The sequence below is a fragment of the Salvia splendens genome, chromosome 5 (genome assembly GCF_004379255.2).
Source record: "Salvia splendens isolate huo1 chromosome 5, SspV2, whole genome shotgun sequence".
Classification (NCBI taxonomy): domain Eukaryota; kingdom Viridiplantae; phylum Streptophyta; class Magnoliopsida; order Lamiales; family Lamiaceae; genus Salvia; species Salvia splendens.
In genome coordinates, this window is record NC_056036.1 from 2,989,701 (window position 1) to 3,005,443 (window position 15,743).

At 38.3% G+C, this 15,743-nt stretch overlaps 2 protein-coding genes across 2 annotated transcripts; one reads left to right on the plus strand and one right to left on the minus strand.

Annotated features, from left to right (window-relative positions):
• The first annotated feature begins 1,984 nt into the window (after positions 1-1,984).
• Positions 1,985-7,180, plus strand: LOC121805045 (DNA ligase 1-like). The gene is made up of 5 exons (XM_042204791.1): positions 1,985-2,280; positions 2,427-3,385; positions 4,944-5,901; positions 6,051-6,666; positions 6,746-7,180. Exons 2-4 carry the CDS (start codon positions 3,308-3,310, stop codon positions 6,584-6,586), a joined length of 1,572 nt encoding a protein of 523 aa, XP_042060725.1. The 5' UTR covers positions 1,985-2,280; positions 2,427-3,307; the 3' UTR covers positions 6,587-6,666; positions 6,746-7,180.
• A 2,554-nt stretch (positions 7,181-9,734) lies between these two features.
• LOC121803662 (eEF1A lysine and N-terminal methyltransferase-like) lies at positions 9,735-14,997 on the minus strand. The gene is made up of 17 exons (XM_042203289.1): positions 14,492-14,997; positions 14,032-14,133; positions 13,887-13,953; positions 13,613-13,800; positions 13,133-13,393; positions 12,607-12,690; positions 12,465-12,512; positions 12,255-12,325; positions 11,976-12,024; positions 11,525-11,705; positions 11,294-11,415; positions 10,981-11,061; positions 10,830-10,904; positions 10,555-10,615; positions 10,407-10,467; positions 10,166-10,316; positions 9,735-10,058 (listed from the first exon to the last, which is right to left on the minus strand). The coding sequence occupies exons 1-17, from the start codon at positions 14,897-14,899 to the stop codon at positions 9,864-9,866; spliced, it is 2,205 nt and encodes a 734-aa protein (XP_042059223.1). The 5' UTR covers positions 14,900-14,997; the 3' UTR covers positions 9,735-9,863.
• Positions 14,998-15,743: the final 746 nt, after the last annotated feature.

A 15,743-nucleotide genomic window follows, 5' to 3' on the forward strand; every position in this document is an offset into this window, starting at 1 on the left:
TCAGAATGTCGCAACGACTTTTCAACCATATAGCGACGAATTTGGTGGAGCGGTACCGGTGCTTCACCCTCCGGAGTGACTGCACTGGCCGGATCTGGCTGTCTACTCTTCAGAAGTGCACCGCTGCAATCCTGCAGCTTGCCTATGCCGGACCAGCTAATATGTTCGGCGAATACCTACAGATGGGTGAGACGACTAGCCTAACGGTTCTCAGGCAGTTTTGTAAGGGGATCCGGGAAATATTTGGTCGGGAGTTCCTACGAAAGCCCACCCCTGATGAGTGCCAAAGACTGCTAGATATGCATGGTTCGGTTCACGGTTTCCCAGGAATGTTAGGAAGCATAGATTGCATGCATTGGGAGTGAGAAGCTGCCCGGTGGCGTGGAAAGGCCAGTTCACTACTGGTTTCAAAAGCAAAGGTCCATCGATGATTCTAGAAGCCGTTGCTGACTACCGTTTGCGGATCTGACATGCGTATTTCGGTGTTGCAGGTTCAAACAATGACATCAATGTTCTTCAGTCATCACATCTCTTCAATGATGAGTACCGGAGGGAAGGTCCAGAAATCAGCTTCGTAGCCAACGGCACGTAGTACAGTAGGGGATTCTATTTGGCAGATGAGATATATCCTCGGTGGCCCGTATTCGTCAAGACAATTCACCAACCGGTTGGACCGAAGAAACAATATTTTGCGCGAAAACAAGAGGTTGCTAGGAAGGATGTTGAGCGAGCTTTTGGTGTCCTCCAAGCGCGATGGGCCATTATACGGTGCCCGGCACGAGTTTGGCACGTAGATGATGTCGCGAATATTATGTTAGCATGTATCATATTGCATAATATGATAATAGAAGAAGAAGGATTTGCTGCAGAGCGCTGGGCACCGGAAGATGGCGCAAGTACAAGTAACGGTGTTCCCTCCACGCCGATCCAGATTGGCGTACCACGGAGCAATGAATATTTGCTCCAACATTTTACTGATATGCGCAGGAGCACAACACATACCACACTTCAGGCCGATTTGATTGAAGAAGTTTGGGCACGTAGGGGAGGTGGCGTAGTGTGAACACCATTGTGATTTTCAATAGATTAAATTTTCGTTGTATAATTTTTTCAGTACTTTAATACGACGAAAATTTAGTGTTTAATTTCTTCACTTATAGCCGTTTTTTTTCTAATTACGTATAATCCGATAATTTTAATTATAATTGAATTAAAATAAATGAAAAAATTGGGGGTATTGGAAGTGTCCACCTATAGGGGCAGACAACTTTTTTTGTGGGCGCGGACAAATAAACTCGGGCTGTGGACAAAAAAGGGGGGCGGAGCTATTGGAAGTGTTCGCCTTATAGTGGACACTCTTAGGGTATCCACTATAGGCGGACAACCCCAATAGCCCCGCCCCTTTTTTGTCCACAGCCGCAGTTTATTTGCCCGCGCCCACAAAAAAATTGTCCGCAGCTATAAGGTGGACACTTCCAATAGCCAAAAAAAAAAATTCAATTATTTATTTTAATGTTTTTATATTCTTCTCAGTTATCTAGTTCATTATTGTTTTTTTATGTTTTAATATAAAACAGTCGTTCCTTTTAATCTATGTACTTAAAAAAATACATCAACTACAATGATAAGTACGAAATTCTATTCTACTCCATGCTTATTCTTCTATTATGACATCTACAACATTGAGCAATAAAAACTTTAAGAGCACAACATACTCAACAGTTTGAAGTTCAAACATCTTATTTCCACAATAGCACGTCAATACACATTCCGGAAACTCATATCCTCTACCAACTTACATACGTATACTACAATAAATTGGTAACCATTTCATTTCCAAAACAAAAAAAAATAATCAATATTGATGTACACGTGGCACGGACACCGGTATGTGGGTGCAGCGAGCCTTGTCCCGTGGAGACGCGCACACACGCACATGGCGCATACAGGGATGTCTTTCTCCTCTCTCTCTCTCTCTCTCTCTCTCTCTCTAAAAATCATACGTATATATCCAAATAATAAATGAGTACATCATTTTAATAACTCTCCATGTTCTCTCCCCCCTTCTCAATTCTCTCACAGAGGAAACTAGCTTGCATAACCATATACACACGCCCCTTCCATGTGCTCCGTATATCTGGAGATGAAGGTGAACTGTTAGCCTGATTGATTGAGATTGGGAAATATTGTGAAAGAAGGAAAGCTGAGATCTTGTGGCATTTCTGCAAATGCTCTTCGTTTTCTAGTGGGAATCAAATTGAACTCGACTTGAATATTGAGGTGCTTATTGAGCTAAATGTCGATACTTTTGATTTCGGGTTTTCGTAATTGAGGAACCGTGAAGTAAATTGTATTGACAGAAAGCATATCATCTGCTTGTATTCAGCTGAAAAGTGTTGTGTTTTCGATTGTCGTTTCTCTTGCAGAATTGATTCTCCTCTTGATCAAGTGAACTCAAACGCGCTCTTTGCTCATTTGGAAATTTGGGGTTTTTGGGATTGGGTATTGGTTTGCCGAAGCCTGAGTTTTTCTAGGGTTTTCGATTTGATCAGATTGCTTCGAGCTGAATTCTGGCTGGAATAGGGATTTGAATTCGCATATTCTGGATATTTGTGCTGGATTCTGGCTGGAACAGCTCACTCTGGAGATTGGGAGTTTGATTTGATTGTATAGACGTCAAGAATTAATTTTCAGTGTGATATTTCTTCCAAGGGGCTATGGAGGCAGATTGTTTTCACAGATAGAGTAACCCTCATTGAAATTGGTACTAAGATTTCGAGATTTATTTGGGATCGAATTTTGGATTTTGACTTAAAGGTTGACGAGGTGAAGGCCATGATCATCAGCTTCCATTTACTTAGTAAGCTGCCATAACTTGATCTTTTAGCTGATTGCCTTCCATTTTTCTCAGAAACAAGCTAAGTCAAAAGTGTTAAGTTTATGGTGGATTAGCAAGAATTTTGCCAACTAATTTGCTGCTGCTCCTGCGTTGGCTGTGATTTTGGTTATATATAGTTTTCAGTCATTTTCTGTTCGTCGCTTAGAGGCGTTTGTGTTGAAGCTCAAGGGTAATCTGCGCGGGTTTGAGCTTGATCTTGATTATCATTGTTTGGTGGTTGGATCAGTTGAAAGAGAAGTCATATGGAAGGTCTCTAATCTAGAAATCAATGTGTGGGGGACATGGTTAATGGACAGAAATTTAAACGCGGGTCTGTTCCCATATTGGAACTCAACTACACGTGGGAAGTAATTCAAGACTATAATTTTCTTAGCTGTAGCTATTTTGTTTGTTGCGGGAAGGCGTCCAATGTCTCGCTGCTTTCCATTTCCTCCACCGGGATATGAAAGAAAGCATCTACCAGAAGACGTGGTTCTGCTTAAAGAGGTCTGTTCATTCATCATCTCTTTCGGTGTTTTCTTATGATGTTTACTGATATGATAACATTTCTTTATTAAGGCGGCTGTGTATGTGGATGTCCTTGGGTGTTTTTCGTATCATGCTTGGAAATTTAGTTATATATTTTTTAAATGCAGCTGAATTGATTATCATTTATTGCGCTATTACTTCGTTTCTCTTTGCTGCGAAGTTATAATGAGTCTGTGAGATAGTTCTTAGTTCATTAGTGGTGGAAAACGCATGTTATCCGAAAATATTGTTATGTTTGATAACGAGGACGATGCTCTCTTTCTGGGTAGTGAATGCTCCATCCCCTTGCATTCAATTTTACAGTAATTAGCTGACGCAGTGTAAAATCGGACATCATGTCTGATAGTTGTGCTGACTCGTTTTTTTTTTGTTGAAACCCAACTCTGCGAAGACACCATTATCTTGTTGAGACATAAGTGAAAGTAGGTGTTGATTTAATGATGTTATAATAAGGAATAAATCAATGCTGAATTTAGGAGTAGGATCCTGAACATGATCTTTTTTTTGGCTATTCTTAAAGGGGCATCAAAGTAACTTCAAAACTAAGGCGTTGTGTATCACTTCCATTTACCTAATCACATTTTATGGTGAGAACGAGCTTCAACGGTTATGATTGGGAATTTTATATATAATGATCTAGAACAGATTGTGTAAGGTAAATTTAATCTCAGGCTTCATATAGCTTAAGGTCTAGGTTTTGATCAGTGAGTGAGTAGTAAATAGTATCACAATGTAAATATACAACTGGATAAATACATCAGTGATTTAGTTTAGTTGTTAGATTGATACAACCTCATAAACTATAATCTGATATCTGATGTAAGTCTGACTTGAGTATAAACGATACTCCATGTAAATTTGATTGTGTTCCAAACATTGCAAATGACCAACCATTTATATTATATTTTCTCATATTTTATTCTCGGATTGATGTGTTTTCTATCTTGCAATATTTGAATTCAAATTTAGGGAATTGTCTCCTTTTCTCCTAGCTCATTTTCTTGAGTAGCTCAGTATGCACATATAATAGCGGCCCCTGTTATTGGGAGGATGAGCTGTTTCATTTATGCTCGACGATCACATATACACTCCACAATAATGTTCTTTTGTTATCAATGCAATGTGCCTTCTCGTGGGCGCCAATTTTCAGAAATAGAATCTGATTTTCGTGTTGTTGAAATGGAAATGACAACTGGTCTTAGTATTCCAATAAATTTTATTGATTTGATGATTTGGCTATTCATTTCTCCTTCCCACTATACTTTTACTCAGCCAGAACAGATAAGAGTAGAAAAAGTTGAAAGGACATCCATTCTTTATGATTCCCTCTGTGTTTTAGATATAATTCGTAAAAAATTTATTTTACACCTGGAAGAGCATAGAATTAAATTTGAGATTGCTTTTGGAATAACTCTCTCTTGTATTAATAAGTTTCATTGTTATCCTTTGGTAGCCACTGCGTAATGTGAAGTCTCATAGAGATTGTTACTATTATGCTTATGATTTTTGGTTCCAGGCTAAACCCAAAGAGTACAAAGAGAAAAAGGAGAAAAAAGATGAGAGGAAGAAAGACAAGGAAAAGAAGGAGAAGGATGGAAAGGAAAAATACAGAGACAAGAAAGACCGCAAAGGGAAGCACAAGGACAAAAAAGAAAAACACAGGGATAAGAAAAGGGAGAAAGATGACCGGGGAAAGGATAAAGATAAAAGTAGTGTCTCGGAAGAATCAACTGTTTCTAGGAAGCTTGAGGAAAGAAGTGGAGAGAACCTCCAACCTGAAGGGAACAACAAACATAGCCGTTTTGAGGATGAAGGGAAATGTTCCCCCTTATTGCAGGGTCAAAATGGAAAGAAGCCTTCACAGAGCATCTTGCCTTCCCAAGCAATCAATGGAGCAAGATCAGTACAGGAACTGAACAGGTGGATCCAAGATGAGGAGAAGGGTGGAGGGAGCCAGTTTCTTCAGAGAGTTGCCAATGTGGGCATAAGGGATCAAGGGGCAGCACCTAGGAATAACGATGGAGATAAGAGCTTCCATGTTAAGAAAGTTGAGTTGCAAGGATGCAATGGCGTGTTTACTGGAAAGGCGACAGTCCTAAACCTCGGAGTTGGCAAAAGTAAAAATGAAGGGATTCCTAGACCACTGGAAGTACAAAATGACTCAAGGTTGGAGGAGAAAGAGAAGTACAAGGAAGCATGGGGTAATAATAAGCAGGGAGACAAACAGAAAGACAGGGATAAGAAAAGCCATAGAAAGGATAAACACAAGGAGAAGGAGAAGGAGAAGAAAAAGGAGGTGGCTAATGCAAACATAGAAAGCAAGAAAAGCGAATCCCAAAATTCAGGAAAAAAATATCTTGTTGATGCTACTTTTAGTAAAAATGAAAATTTGCACGAGGATGTTGTCGGTGCTGCTACTAATGAAGCGAGTATCAAGAAGCGGAAAGACATGGACACTAATGGTTTTCTTCATGGTGAGTTCTTTTAGTCAATGCTCATTATTTTATTTCACTATGTTAGGAAATGAGAATAATTGTTTGGATTCTATCTAATGCACATGTTTGTAATTGCATATGTGATTTACCTTTTTTGTTTAAATTAATCACTGCTGCTTAATTTACAGATGGTGAAATTAGGCCTAATAAAGTTCAAAGGCTTTCCCCAACAGAGAATGGAAGAATATCCACTAAATTCTCTTCTTTTATGCATAATATTCCAAACAAAGTTTGGTCGGATCACGGTGGCCAGTTGAACAATGGTATAAATGAAGCCAAGAAACCATCTCCATCTAAAGCTAATCATCCTTCTGGTGTTAACAAGCTCAACCATCAAATTTTTGTACCTCCAAAGACGCCAGATCCTGCTCCTAGCAATGTAAACGAGCCTCCCAAAATGCATAAGATGAAGGACCATGCTGCTGAAGCATCAAGGAGGCCTCCACATCCCGATTCCAAGTATCTAAGTCGGATCTTAGCAGTTCCCACAGTGGGAGACTGGTCCGAGGAAGATGGCCAAGAATGGTTATTAAGCAAAAATGGTCATCCAAATAAGCCCAAGTTAGAACCAGCTGGGGTCAAGGAGGAGCTGCAAGTATGGTCTGAAGCTGTACATATCAAATCAGCTGATGTTTGTGCTCTGCCATATGTGATTCCTTATTGATTCTCACTCGTTAACTGCTGGTTGAAGAGAGCCAGTCATTGCCAGAGTTATCCTCGGCATCTGCCTCTTGATATGGCCGGGTATGGTATCTTATTTTCCCCATGACATGCCACCACTAATCTTTCCCAGCCCTTTCGTCTGACCTATTTGATCTTGTAGGTACAAGGCATCGATGTTGTGCTGCCCCACCGGTCTCGCATGTCATGGAGAGATACAATAATCGACCTGTATATTTTTGTAGCATAGGTGGCTTGGCGCTCCTCCTGTCCATTCTAATTTAAGTAGTGCAGTTCTAGTTTCATGTATCCACAATTTTGATGTGCAACATACAAAGTGGTGGTGGGCAGCGACGGAGCCCGCATAGGCCAAGTCGCTGCCTGCAGGAGCTTGGCCATTGCCGAACCACAGGGTCAGGAGTGGAGCTAGGTGGGTCGGGCAGAGAATAAATGGAGCAAACATTGAGCTTTTGAGAGTCTAAACCATTTTGTATGGATGAAAGTAGAAAGAGAAACAATAAATAACAACTTTAACTTTTTATGTATTATGAATTAGTAATTTTTTAACTTAATGGAAAGTAATGTGTTTTTTGGGTAATTCAAGGAGAAACCTGAAGTTAAATGTATTAATATTAGTAATTCTTTAATTAGATATAGAAGTGTTTTACAAACTTGCAGTCAAGTTTGAGTTCAGGATGAAATTTAAATATATATTGGCCAAATTATAAAAAAAAACCTATGATCCAGATCCGTCCCTCTATTTTAATAGTATATTGTTGATGTTCACAAACCCAATGAATTCGTTCTGTTTATGAATAAATTGCTTAATCATGGACGATGACGTTTAAATTTTGATTTTCAAACTACCATAGATACAATTTCATCAAAATTAATAATCATAGAATAAATGCAAATAAATCTGAATTTCAATATATTTAATATTGATTTTTCAAAGGACAAATCAAAATTTTAGAGAGTTTTTTCGACACTGACCAATATTTTCACATTTGCACCCAATGAACACCAAAAATTCCCTTCCAGTCCCTGATGAATATACTTTCACTTTCACACTCATCGACAAAAATTTAGCAAAAACTTTCCCAATAATTCTCCTGTCCTCTCCGTCCGTTCACCTCCGCCCCTCCAAATCGCTCCCCATCTCAACTAAAGGTAAGTTTTTCTTAGCAACTTCCCGTGATTCTTGACGGCGGAGCACGCACATTTAAACACGTTTTTTTCACACAGTGGGGTCAAGCAACCATTTTTCCCTCTCGCTGTGAGGAATCTTGATCTGGGCTCTTGTTGTTATGCAAATGATTTTATGGGTTTTTTTAGTTTTTTTATTTGATGAAATTGAGCTTTGTAGTAGTTTTAGTTGGGTGTAGTGTAGTGGGATAGAGTGATGACGCCTCAGCCAAGAAGGAAGAAATGGACTGAGGCAGAGGAGAGGACTCTAATAGATAAGTATGGCGATATGACTTGTGATGGGACTTTATCTAAGATGAAAACTAGGGAGAAGAAATATAGGCCTATTGCTTTACATGTGAATTCTGTGCACCATGTCCGAGACCCGGTGTCGTATCCGTGGCAATGGAGTTGGAAAGATGTGTCTACGAAGGTGCAGAATATGAGGCATCAGTATGCCCTAGTTAAGCAGAAGATCAAGAGGCCAGAGTCTTCGATTAGGGGGTCGGGCGAGGATGAGTTTGATTGGATGGAAGGGGTTACACATTGGTCCAACTTTCTTAGGTATAAGGAGGTGTTTGGGGATGTGCCACTTGTGTTTGCAAGCAATGATGGGGTTGGAGGGGGGAATGATTGTTATGAAGGGGATGATATCATCCCATTCGGGCAGCTAGGGGAGGTGGGGGAAGGGGGTTTTGTGGCTGGGATTGATGGAGTTGAGAACGGGGTGATGGATTTGGAGTTTGATTATGATGGGGAGGAGGGGGAAGACAATTACAACGGAGGGAGTAAGAGTGATACTTGTATGAGGGAAGATGCTGGTGCGAGATTTGTATGTGAAGCTATAGAGCCGGATATGAGGAAGAAGAGGAAGGTGTTGAAAGGGATGGAGAAGAAAGCGTGGGGTTTCCTTTTTAACCAGCTGGGGAGCTTGAAGGAGATGGAAGCTCGGAGTGAGCAGCGTGAGGTGGAGAGAGAGAGGGAGAGGCAAAGAAGGGACCAGCTCCGGATGGAGATGGAGAAAGAGCGTGAGAGGAAGTGGGAAGAAATGGAGAAGGATCGAGAAGTTAGGGAGAACAATAGGGACAAGTTAAGGAGAAAGTGGATTCAAGAATGTGAAGCTATGGAGAGGGAGAATGAAGAGCGAGAGAGAAGAAGAAGAGATGAGGAGTTAAGGAACCAGAGGGAATGGGAGGAGAGGATGAACCGGAGGAGATCAGAATGGAAGAAGAGGATGGATGAGACGTTGAGTCAACACCGAGCTGAAATAGGCCAGATTCAGGCGAGGATAATCCACGAGCAACAGAATCTTACCAGTCAGTTGATTGGAATTGTTTCACAGTGGACTGGCCATCCCTCGGCACTCTCTGATCATGCTGGAGCGAGTAGCCATTATATGTCGCAGATGATACAGAACATGCACCATGTGAATGGTATGGTTCATGGTGATGCACGGGTCGAGGGGGATGATAACCAAGAAGATCAGTTCATTGTTGATGGTTAGCGCCTCGATTGAACCGACCTACAGAGTGTCTTTTTATCTGCTGTTCGAAGGAGCTTGAGGAACTGAATCAGATGTCTGTATTATAGCTTTTAGTTTATATTTTTTGCGCTTTTTTTTCACTTTTTTTTTCACCTGGAAACTCTTTTCATCTGATATAGTGTAGCATACAATAATTCATTCCTCATTTTTTTCGGTTGAATAACAATTGTCGAAAATAATTTCAACCAGAAAGCACTTGAATCACTTTACTTCATAATTTTCAATATTGCCTCTGTACTTTATTTGTTTTTAGCGTTTTGTTTGCAGATATTAGGAGAAATGCAAGAAGGTATGTTGTTTCTTGATAGTTTGAGTTTTATTATAATTGGATGTCTCTAAACATTTTCTGCTTACCAAAGTCTTAGTCCTATTTCTGTTCAAATAAAACAAAAATGCAAAAGGCAAATAACTGTCCTGAAACATCTTTTATCTGCAAACTGACAGTTTTGTTATATAAAATAAATTAAGAAAGTTATACTAGTATACATGTATTACATACATGTATATGTAGAAGGAAAACAAAATATTTGTACAACTTCCATCTCCTCCTTCATTAACTCAGTAGCTCGATCGATTTTGAGAGATGCACGACTTTTTCGCCCCACTCCTTTGCCTCTTCTGAATATCTGGCAACTGCATTACGAGCTTCTGAGAGATGCTGCTCTTCAATGGCGAAGTCGGTCTTGAGCGCAAAAAGTACTTCGTTGACATCTTCTTCGATCTTGAGGCAAAAGATGTTGCTGAATACCTGCAAATTGCAACGAGAAGAAACTGAAAAACGTATCAAAATTAACATGATGGTGCAATTAGCTTGAATCGGAATCACACTATTTTCTACATCACTATAGTTCTTGCCTTTTTCAGGCGCGTATACACTGCATCTTTCATGGTAGAGGATCTCGAGACCAGATTGATTATGAATAAACCTTGCTCAGAAAGTGATTCTTTTGCAGCCAACAGAAAATATTCTTCGACAAAATCCGCTTCAGGGCATGTCAAACCAGAACTGGATAAGATTGTCATAGACGCATTGAGAAAATTAAGGAAGAAGATGAAGATGAAGATGATGAATGGCCGGTTAAGATATCTACATTACCTTGTGTCTGATGAGTCGACATCGACTACGAGAATGTCAATTTTTCTGAGGCTTTTTTCTTCTGGACAGTACAATGCGATTATATAATACATTATGGTTAGTTAAGCACAGTTTTCTCTATTTTCACAGATAGTTGATGTAACTTTACCTCCCTCAACCTTAGAATCTGCTATCTCCTTGACAAATTTAATTCCATCTGTAACATGTACCTACAAAGGAACATAAAATGGATTGAAGATTTTTAAAATGCCTGCAGTCGAATTTAAACCATATGCATCTCTTTTATGTAACATTATGTTTGTAGTTTAAAATAACAAGTACTATAAGTAATGCATATATTTTCATGAACTTAAATAAGAAGTTGCCAAGCATCTTAACCCCCTACAATTTCAATTCGGGATTTATTTTCAAAAATAGTGTTACCTTCAAGCGCTCATCCTCTTCAAAACCAAAAAAATCTCTAGCAACATCCAATACCACTGGATCTAACTCGATAACCTATGAAAATAAGAATTTGTATAAGGGCGAGATAGCAAAATAATCAGGAATGTAAAGTATCAGAATTTAACTAAACCTCAATCTGGAGGGTGGGTAGATTTTTCTTCATGAACATAGGAAGCAGTCCCGCCCCAAGACCAAGAACCGCTGTTTTTACCTAGAAAGCATGGAAGAGTTTCCTTAAGTCCAGTTATTCAAAAACTACAACCACACAACAAAATTTATGGACGGTTCAAAGGCAAAGTGATAATATAACAATATAAAAAAATATTCATTTTGAATACTAATCTAGACATTGATAAGAAAGCAAAGCATACTAAAGCATGGCCTTCTTAAGCCAGACAGAATTTAATGCACATCGGTCTTTTGCAAGTGAGGAAATCGCTCACCAGGCCTCCAAATGAGGTAGCTATGCTCAAATGTGAAGAGATCAACATTATTCCTGAAATAATCCCATTGTGGTATGGACTAGCTAAGTGGTTGTGAATAACTTCCGCTTCACTACTTAAAGCTGCCCAAAATAAGACAGAACACATGGGTCAGCAAATTAAAAATGCATATTTGTAGCTGTATAGAATGTACTGTACAAACACGCACACATAGGGAGATCAGATCCTCACCAGGAGTCCTAGATGAGTGAGAGTCAAATTTTGACGATAAAAGAGCTTCAGATTGCACCAGATTCTCAGATCTTTCAAAAATGAGACGGCGATACTTATGACCTTTATAAGGATCATCTTTATTAATAGCTTCATAGATCACATCATCCACGATGATTAGACCAGTCAAGTCAGATTCAACCTACATTAACAAAAAGACAAAAAATCAGAAGCAAATGGTTGGGTGATATTTAATCATCAAAGAAGTTGATTGGGACAAGAAATAGCAAAGAATTTGTGTCCAACATATTAATATCATAATGAAAACTCAGCACAACCAAGGAAGGGGCACTAAGGTCTAAGAGACAAAATATGAACTTGGGAATCTGAAACAAGTCTTCCTAAAAATACACTCCGTATTTATTATCAAACACATCTTGCAATATAAAATAAAAGATGGCAGTTATCTAACCTGGTGCACAATATCTCGCTTCTTAATTCCATCACCTGCAGCCATAAACCTGCCAAAAGAAAAGAGAACAAAGGAAACCAAAAAAATCTAGCAAGTGAAAAAAAAATAACATTTGAATATCTAAGGCACGTGCACTGACAACTTCCACCCCCCACACACATACAAACATATAGATATATTGTATATCCAAGAAGGACACAGGAACTCAGGGAATGTTATTCAAATGATCTGATCATGGACATTCTACTAATAGATAAGTAATAACTAATGGATACATACGGAATTTGAAAGTCATTGTCATTGTCACCGTAGTTTGGAGCCAACTGCTTGACTAAAGGAGAAAGGTCCGACTAAAATAAGGAAAAACAAAATATAAGATGTTATCATAACAAAATATAAGATGTTATCATAACAAAATATAAGATGTTATCATACTTTCAGCAAGAAAACGAAACCATTCTAACATGTCAAATAAAGTAAGATATTAACCTGGATGGACTGCATGGGAAAAATGGAATTACTAGAATCCAGAAAAACCTAAAGTCAATGCGGAAAATTTAATTATTAGAAACAAAATAGAAATTGCATACAGGAATAATAAACTAAATTTATTAGTGACAAGAAGGCTTACCATGCACAACCTAGCAGCCTTTGCACTTACAACAATAAGCCACTGCCCTTCTTCTGATGTGTAAAGCCAGTCATGAGCTCTTAACTTAAATATAAAGTTCGGTCACATCACACACCAGCTTGATTAAAACAAATACTGTATATAACAAAAGTAGGCCACAACAACTGAATTATGGTAGAAAAAGGGACAAGATCAAATTACGATGGCATGGCAAAAAGAAGAAACAAAAGTTAATACGTATAGATCTCAACTTGGAAGTTGGTTCAGATGAAACAGACCTCAACATTATCTCTTAATAGTTCAAACTTAAAAGTTGTTCTAAAACTTGTCATACAACCACACTTTATAACCCCTAAAATGAGTTGCTTTGTCGATATTTGATTTACATACTAGGAAAGCCCTCTAATAATTAATGCAAGCAAATGACAAAAGAATATCCAATTGTCTGTAAAATGACAGATACGAAACACAGTAGCGACTATATCTTGTGGAACAATATAATATGCATTGGTGAAAAGAGACTTACTTGGGGAACAATGAATACACCATAGGGATAGACAAATTGTCCTGAGTCTGGCTTAGCATCAAGAAGCATGCAATTATAGAAAAAATTGGATACTCCAGGTTCACCTAAGATGAGCTTTATCCTACGCCCAGGTTCAAGCATTGAAATGTTTCCTTTTGCCCCGAGTCTCAAGTCTTCCATTGTGTACGACATGTCGGAGTTGTTGGAGTATTTTGTGCGAGTATGTCTTTCTTTTTCAAGCATTTCATATAGATTACGAGCCTAAACCATGTTGACAAGGCAAATTTATATTTCAGTGTATAATGGATAAAATAAATTTTGACTTAAGTAAAGAGAATGTCCAAGATAACAACTTAACTGAAAGTAGTTAAAAATAGATTACTTGAACTCTTATTGAAAGTATATTGTCTTTTTTATTCCAAAATCATGCCAATAGGATATATCCTATTGAGTTTCATAATAAGATGGAAAGTGATATACCTGATTACCATGTCGTTGAATAGAATATTCACCCAAGAACAATGATAAATCAGATACTGAAGTAGGAGTATCTTTCTCAGCAACTACCACAAAAGTCTGCAGTTCCGGGGTGGTTCCATATGGTGGCCCATGAGAAATGGCATGGATACTCATTTTCCACCCAAATCGAAATTCACGGAGAAGTAAATCTGCGGAAAAAATTATGAGGAATATGAGAGAGAGGTCCAAGGGCATAGCCCATCATAAGAAAAGGTGATATTCAAAGGAACCATACCTAAGACATGAGATTCTGCTAAGGTGAGACAAATGAATTTTCCTCCAGTTTCCAGAACCCTTTTTACCTAAGAATGCATTACACATAAAATCAACGTTTTGGCCTATCATGCAAGGGAGGTCAATTTAGTATCAATATCCAATACCTCGCTTAAGTAGAGAATGCCTAATCTTGAACCGAGCTTTGGCTCCATCAAAGCATCCAAGCCTCCTTTGTCCACAACAGCATTGAAGCTCTCACCATCAAACTTAAAAACAAGTGAAGCGAACATCAAGAAAACGTAAGGCTCTTTCTGGCAATATATCCCTATTAATGTGTTTATATGTTCATCAATTAGATTATTAGATAAGATCACTTAATTGATAGAGATTATTCCATAATCAAATCTTAGATAACTCAATTGGCATAGCTTAATCCAGAACCAAATTTGTTAATGCACTGGCATCCATAAACACATTGCTCACGATCAAACAAATTACTCACAAACTTCTATAATCAAACTCTCGAATACTTAATCAATGTAGCTTAATCCATAATCTGTCGATGCACATCACTCACAAACTAACACATGACTCACAGATGTGCCAAAAACATGCTGCAATTACCTGCAACTCGGCCATATCCATAACTCTCCACTTCATATCCGGCCGCTCTCTCACGTTCCTCCTCAACATATCCATAATAACCACTTTCGAGAAATCGATATTCATTATGCTCTGAAATCCGGCATCGTAGAGCTGCTCCGAGAGCTTGGAGTTCCCGCAACCCGGCACTAAGATAGTCACCTCCTTGGGAGGCTTCTCGGGGAACGAGAGATTGTCCGTGAGTAAGCTCCGGAGCTGCGGCCACTCGGCGTACCATTCGAAGTTATCTTCGCTGCCGCGGAGTGTGAAGAATTTGTCCCAATTATCTTTGTCTGTGAAGTCACCCAGGGTTTTCAGAATCTCCTCTTGCTTGATTTGTTGCTCTCCATTCGCTATTCTTCGCTGCTGCTTGCTCTTCTTCTTCCCCATCGCGAGTTTAGGGTTTTGCAGGGAGTTTGGAGTTGATTTGGGGTTTAACTGCGCACTGCAACTGTTATTTCAGACCAAAATATATGGAATATACACTATGATCACCATTTGTTTGTATGATTTGGTCCAACTCCACATTACTCATTTATTTAAAAATACTATACATTAATAGTACTATAAATTGTTTTGAAAATTAAAGTATAATATGTTTTTCAATAGTTATTTTCAGATATTAAAATTAAAAAAAATGATAAATGTCGACCAAGCAAGTGCTTGATATTTACCTTTATGCTTTCATCAGATATAGTACTATAACATGACATGTGTTCGCACACATTCGATTGGTTGCCTAGCCTCCTCAACCAACAATTAGTAAAAATCTCATTTAGTTTTAAGAAAATATTTATCTGCTTGTTAAAACGTGTTATATGTGATATGGCTCCTTTTTGTGTTTAATTTCAAGTTTTCTTGGTAAAGCTTGTTTAACAGAATTTATTTTAAGAATTTATTAATTATGAAAATGTGTTATTTACACAATTTTAAGTTGTTTAATAGTAGTAAATTATTTTGTCAAACACTTTTTAAGAGTATAGTATATAAGTTATAAATAGTTTATAAATTCAGCCAAACACTCTTAAAGTCTGATTTGAGCAATTAATATGAGTGTGTGTTTCGTGGGCATTTTTATAGTAGTACTAGTATCTTCAAAAGGTACTCCACTACCATTTCTTTTGTAATAAAGCTTCATTTACTTGAAAAAAAATACTCTTTTTGTGTCATTTTAAGTGACTCGACTTATTATCTTTTCACCCAACTCAAGAGTAATGGAACAACATTACATAAA

Bases quoted from the DNA above. Each gene is read 5' to 3' on its own strand.
- LOC121805045 (XM_042204791.1), top strand. From the start codon at position 3,308: ATGTCTCGCTGCTTTCCATTTCCTCCACCGGGATATGAAAGAAAGCAT. The intron at 3,386-4,943 runs GTCTGTTCATTC...TTTTGGTTCCAG, and splicing joins ACGTGGTTCTGCTTAAAGAG to GCTAAACCCAAAGAGTACAA. The intron at 5,902-6,050 runs GTGAGTTCTTTT...CTTAATTTACAG, and splicing joins CACTAATGGTTTTCTTCATG to ATGGTGAAATTAGGCCTAAT.
- LOC121803662 (XM_042203289.1), bottom strand. From the start codon at position 14,899: ATGGGGAAGAAGAAGAGCAAGCAGCAGCGAAGAATAGCGAATGGAGAG. The intron at 11,706-11,975 runs GTTAGATAACTG...TTGTTAATGTAG, and splicing joins AGCGAGATATTGTGCACCAG to GTTGAATCTGACTTGACTGG. The intron at 10,468-10,554 runs GTAAAGTTACAT...TGTACTGTCCAG, and splicing joins AGATTCTAAGGTTGAGGGAG to AAGAAAAAAGCCTCAGAAAA.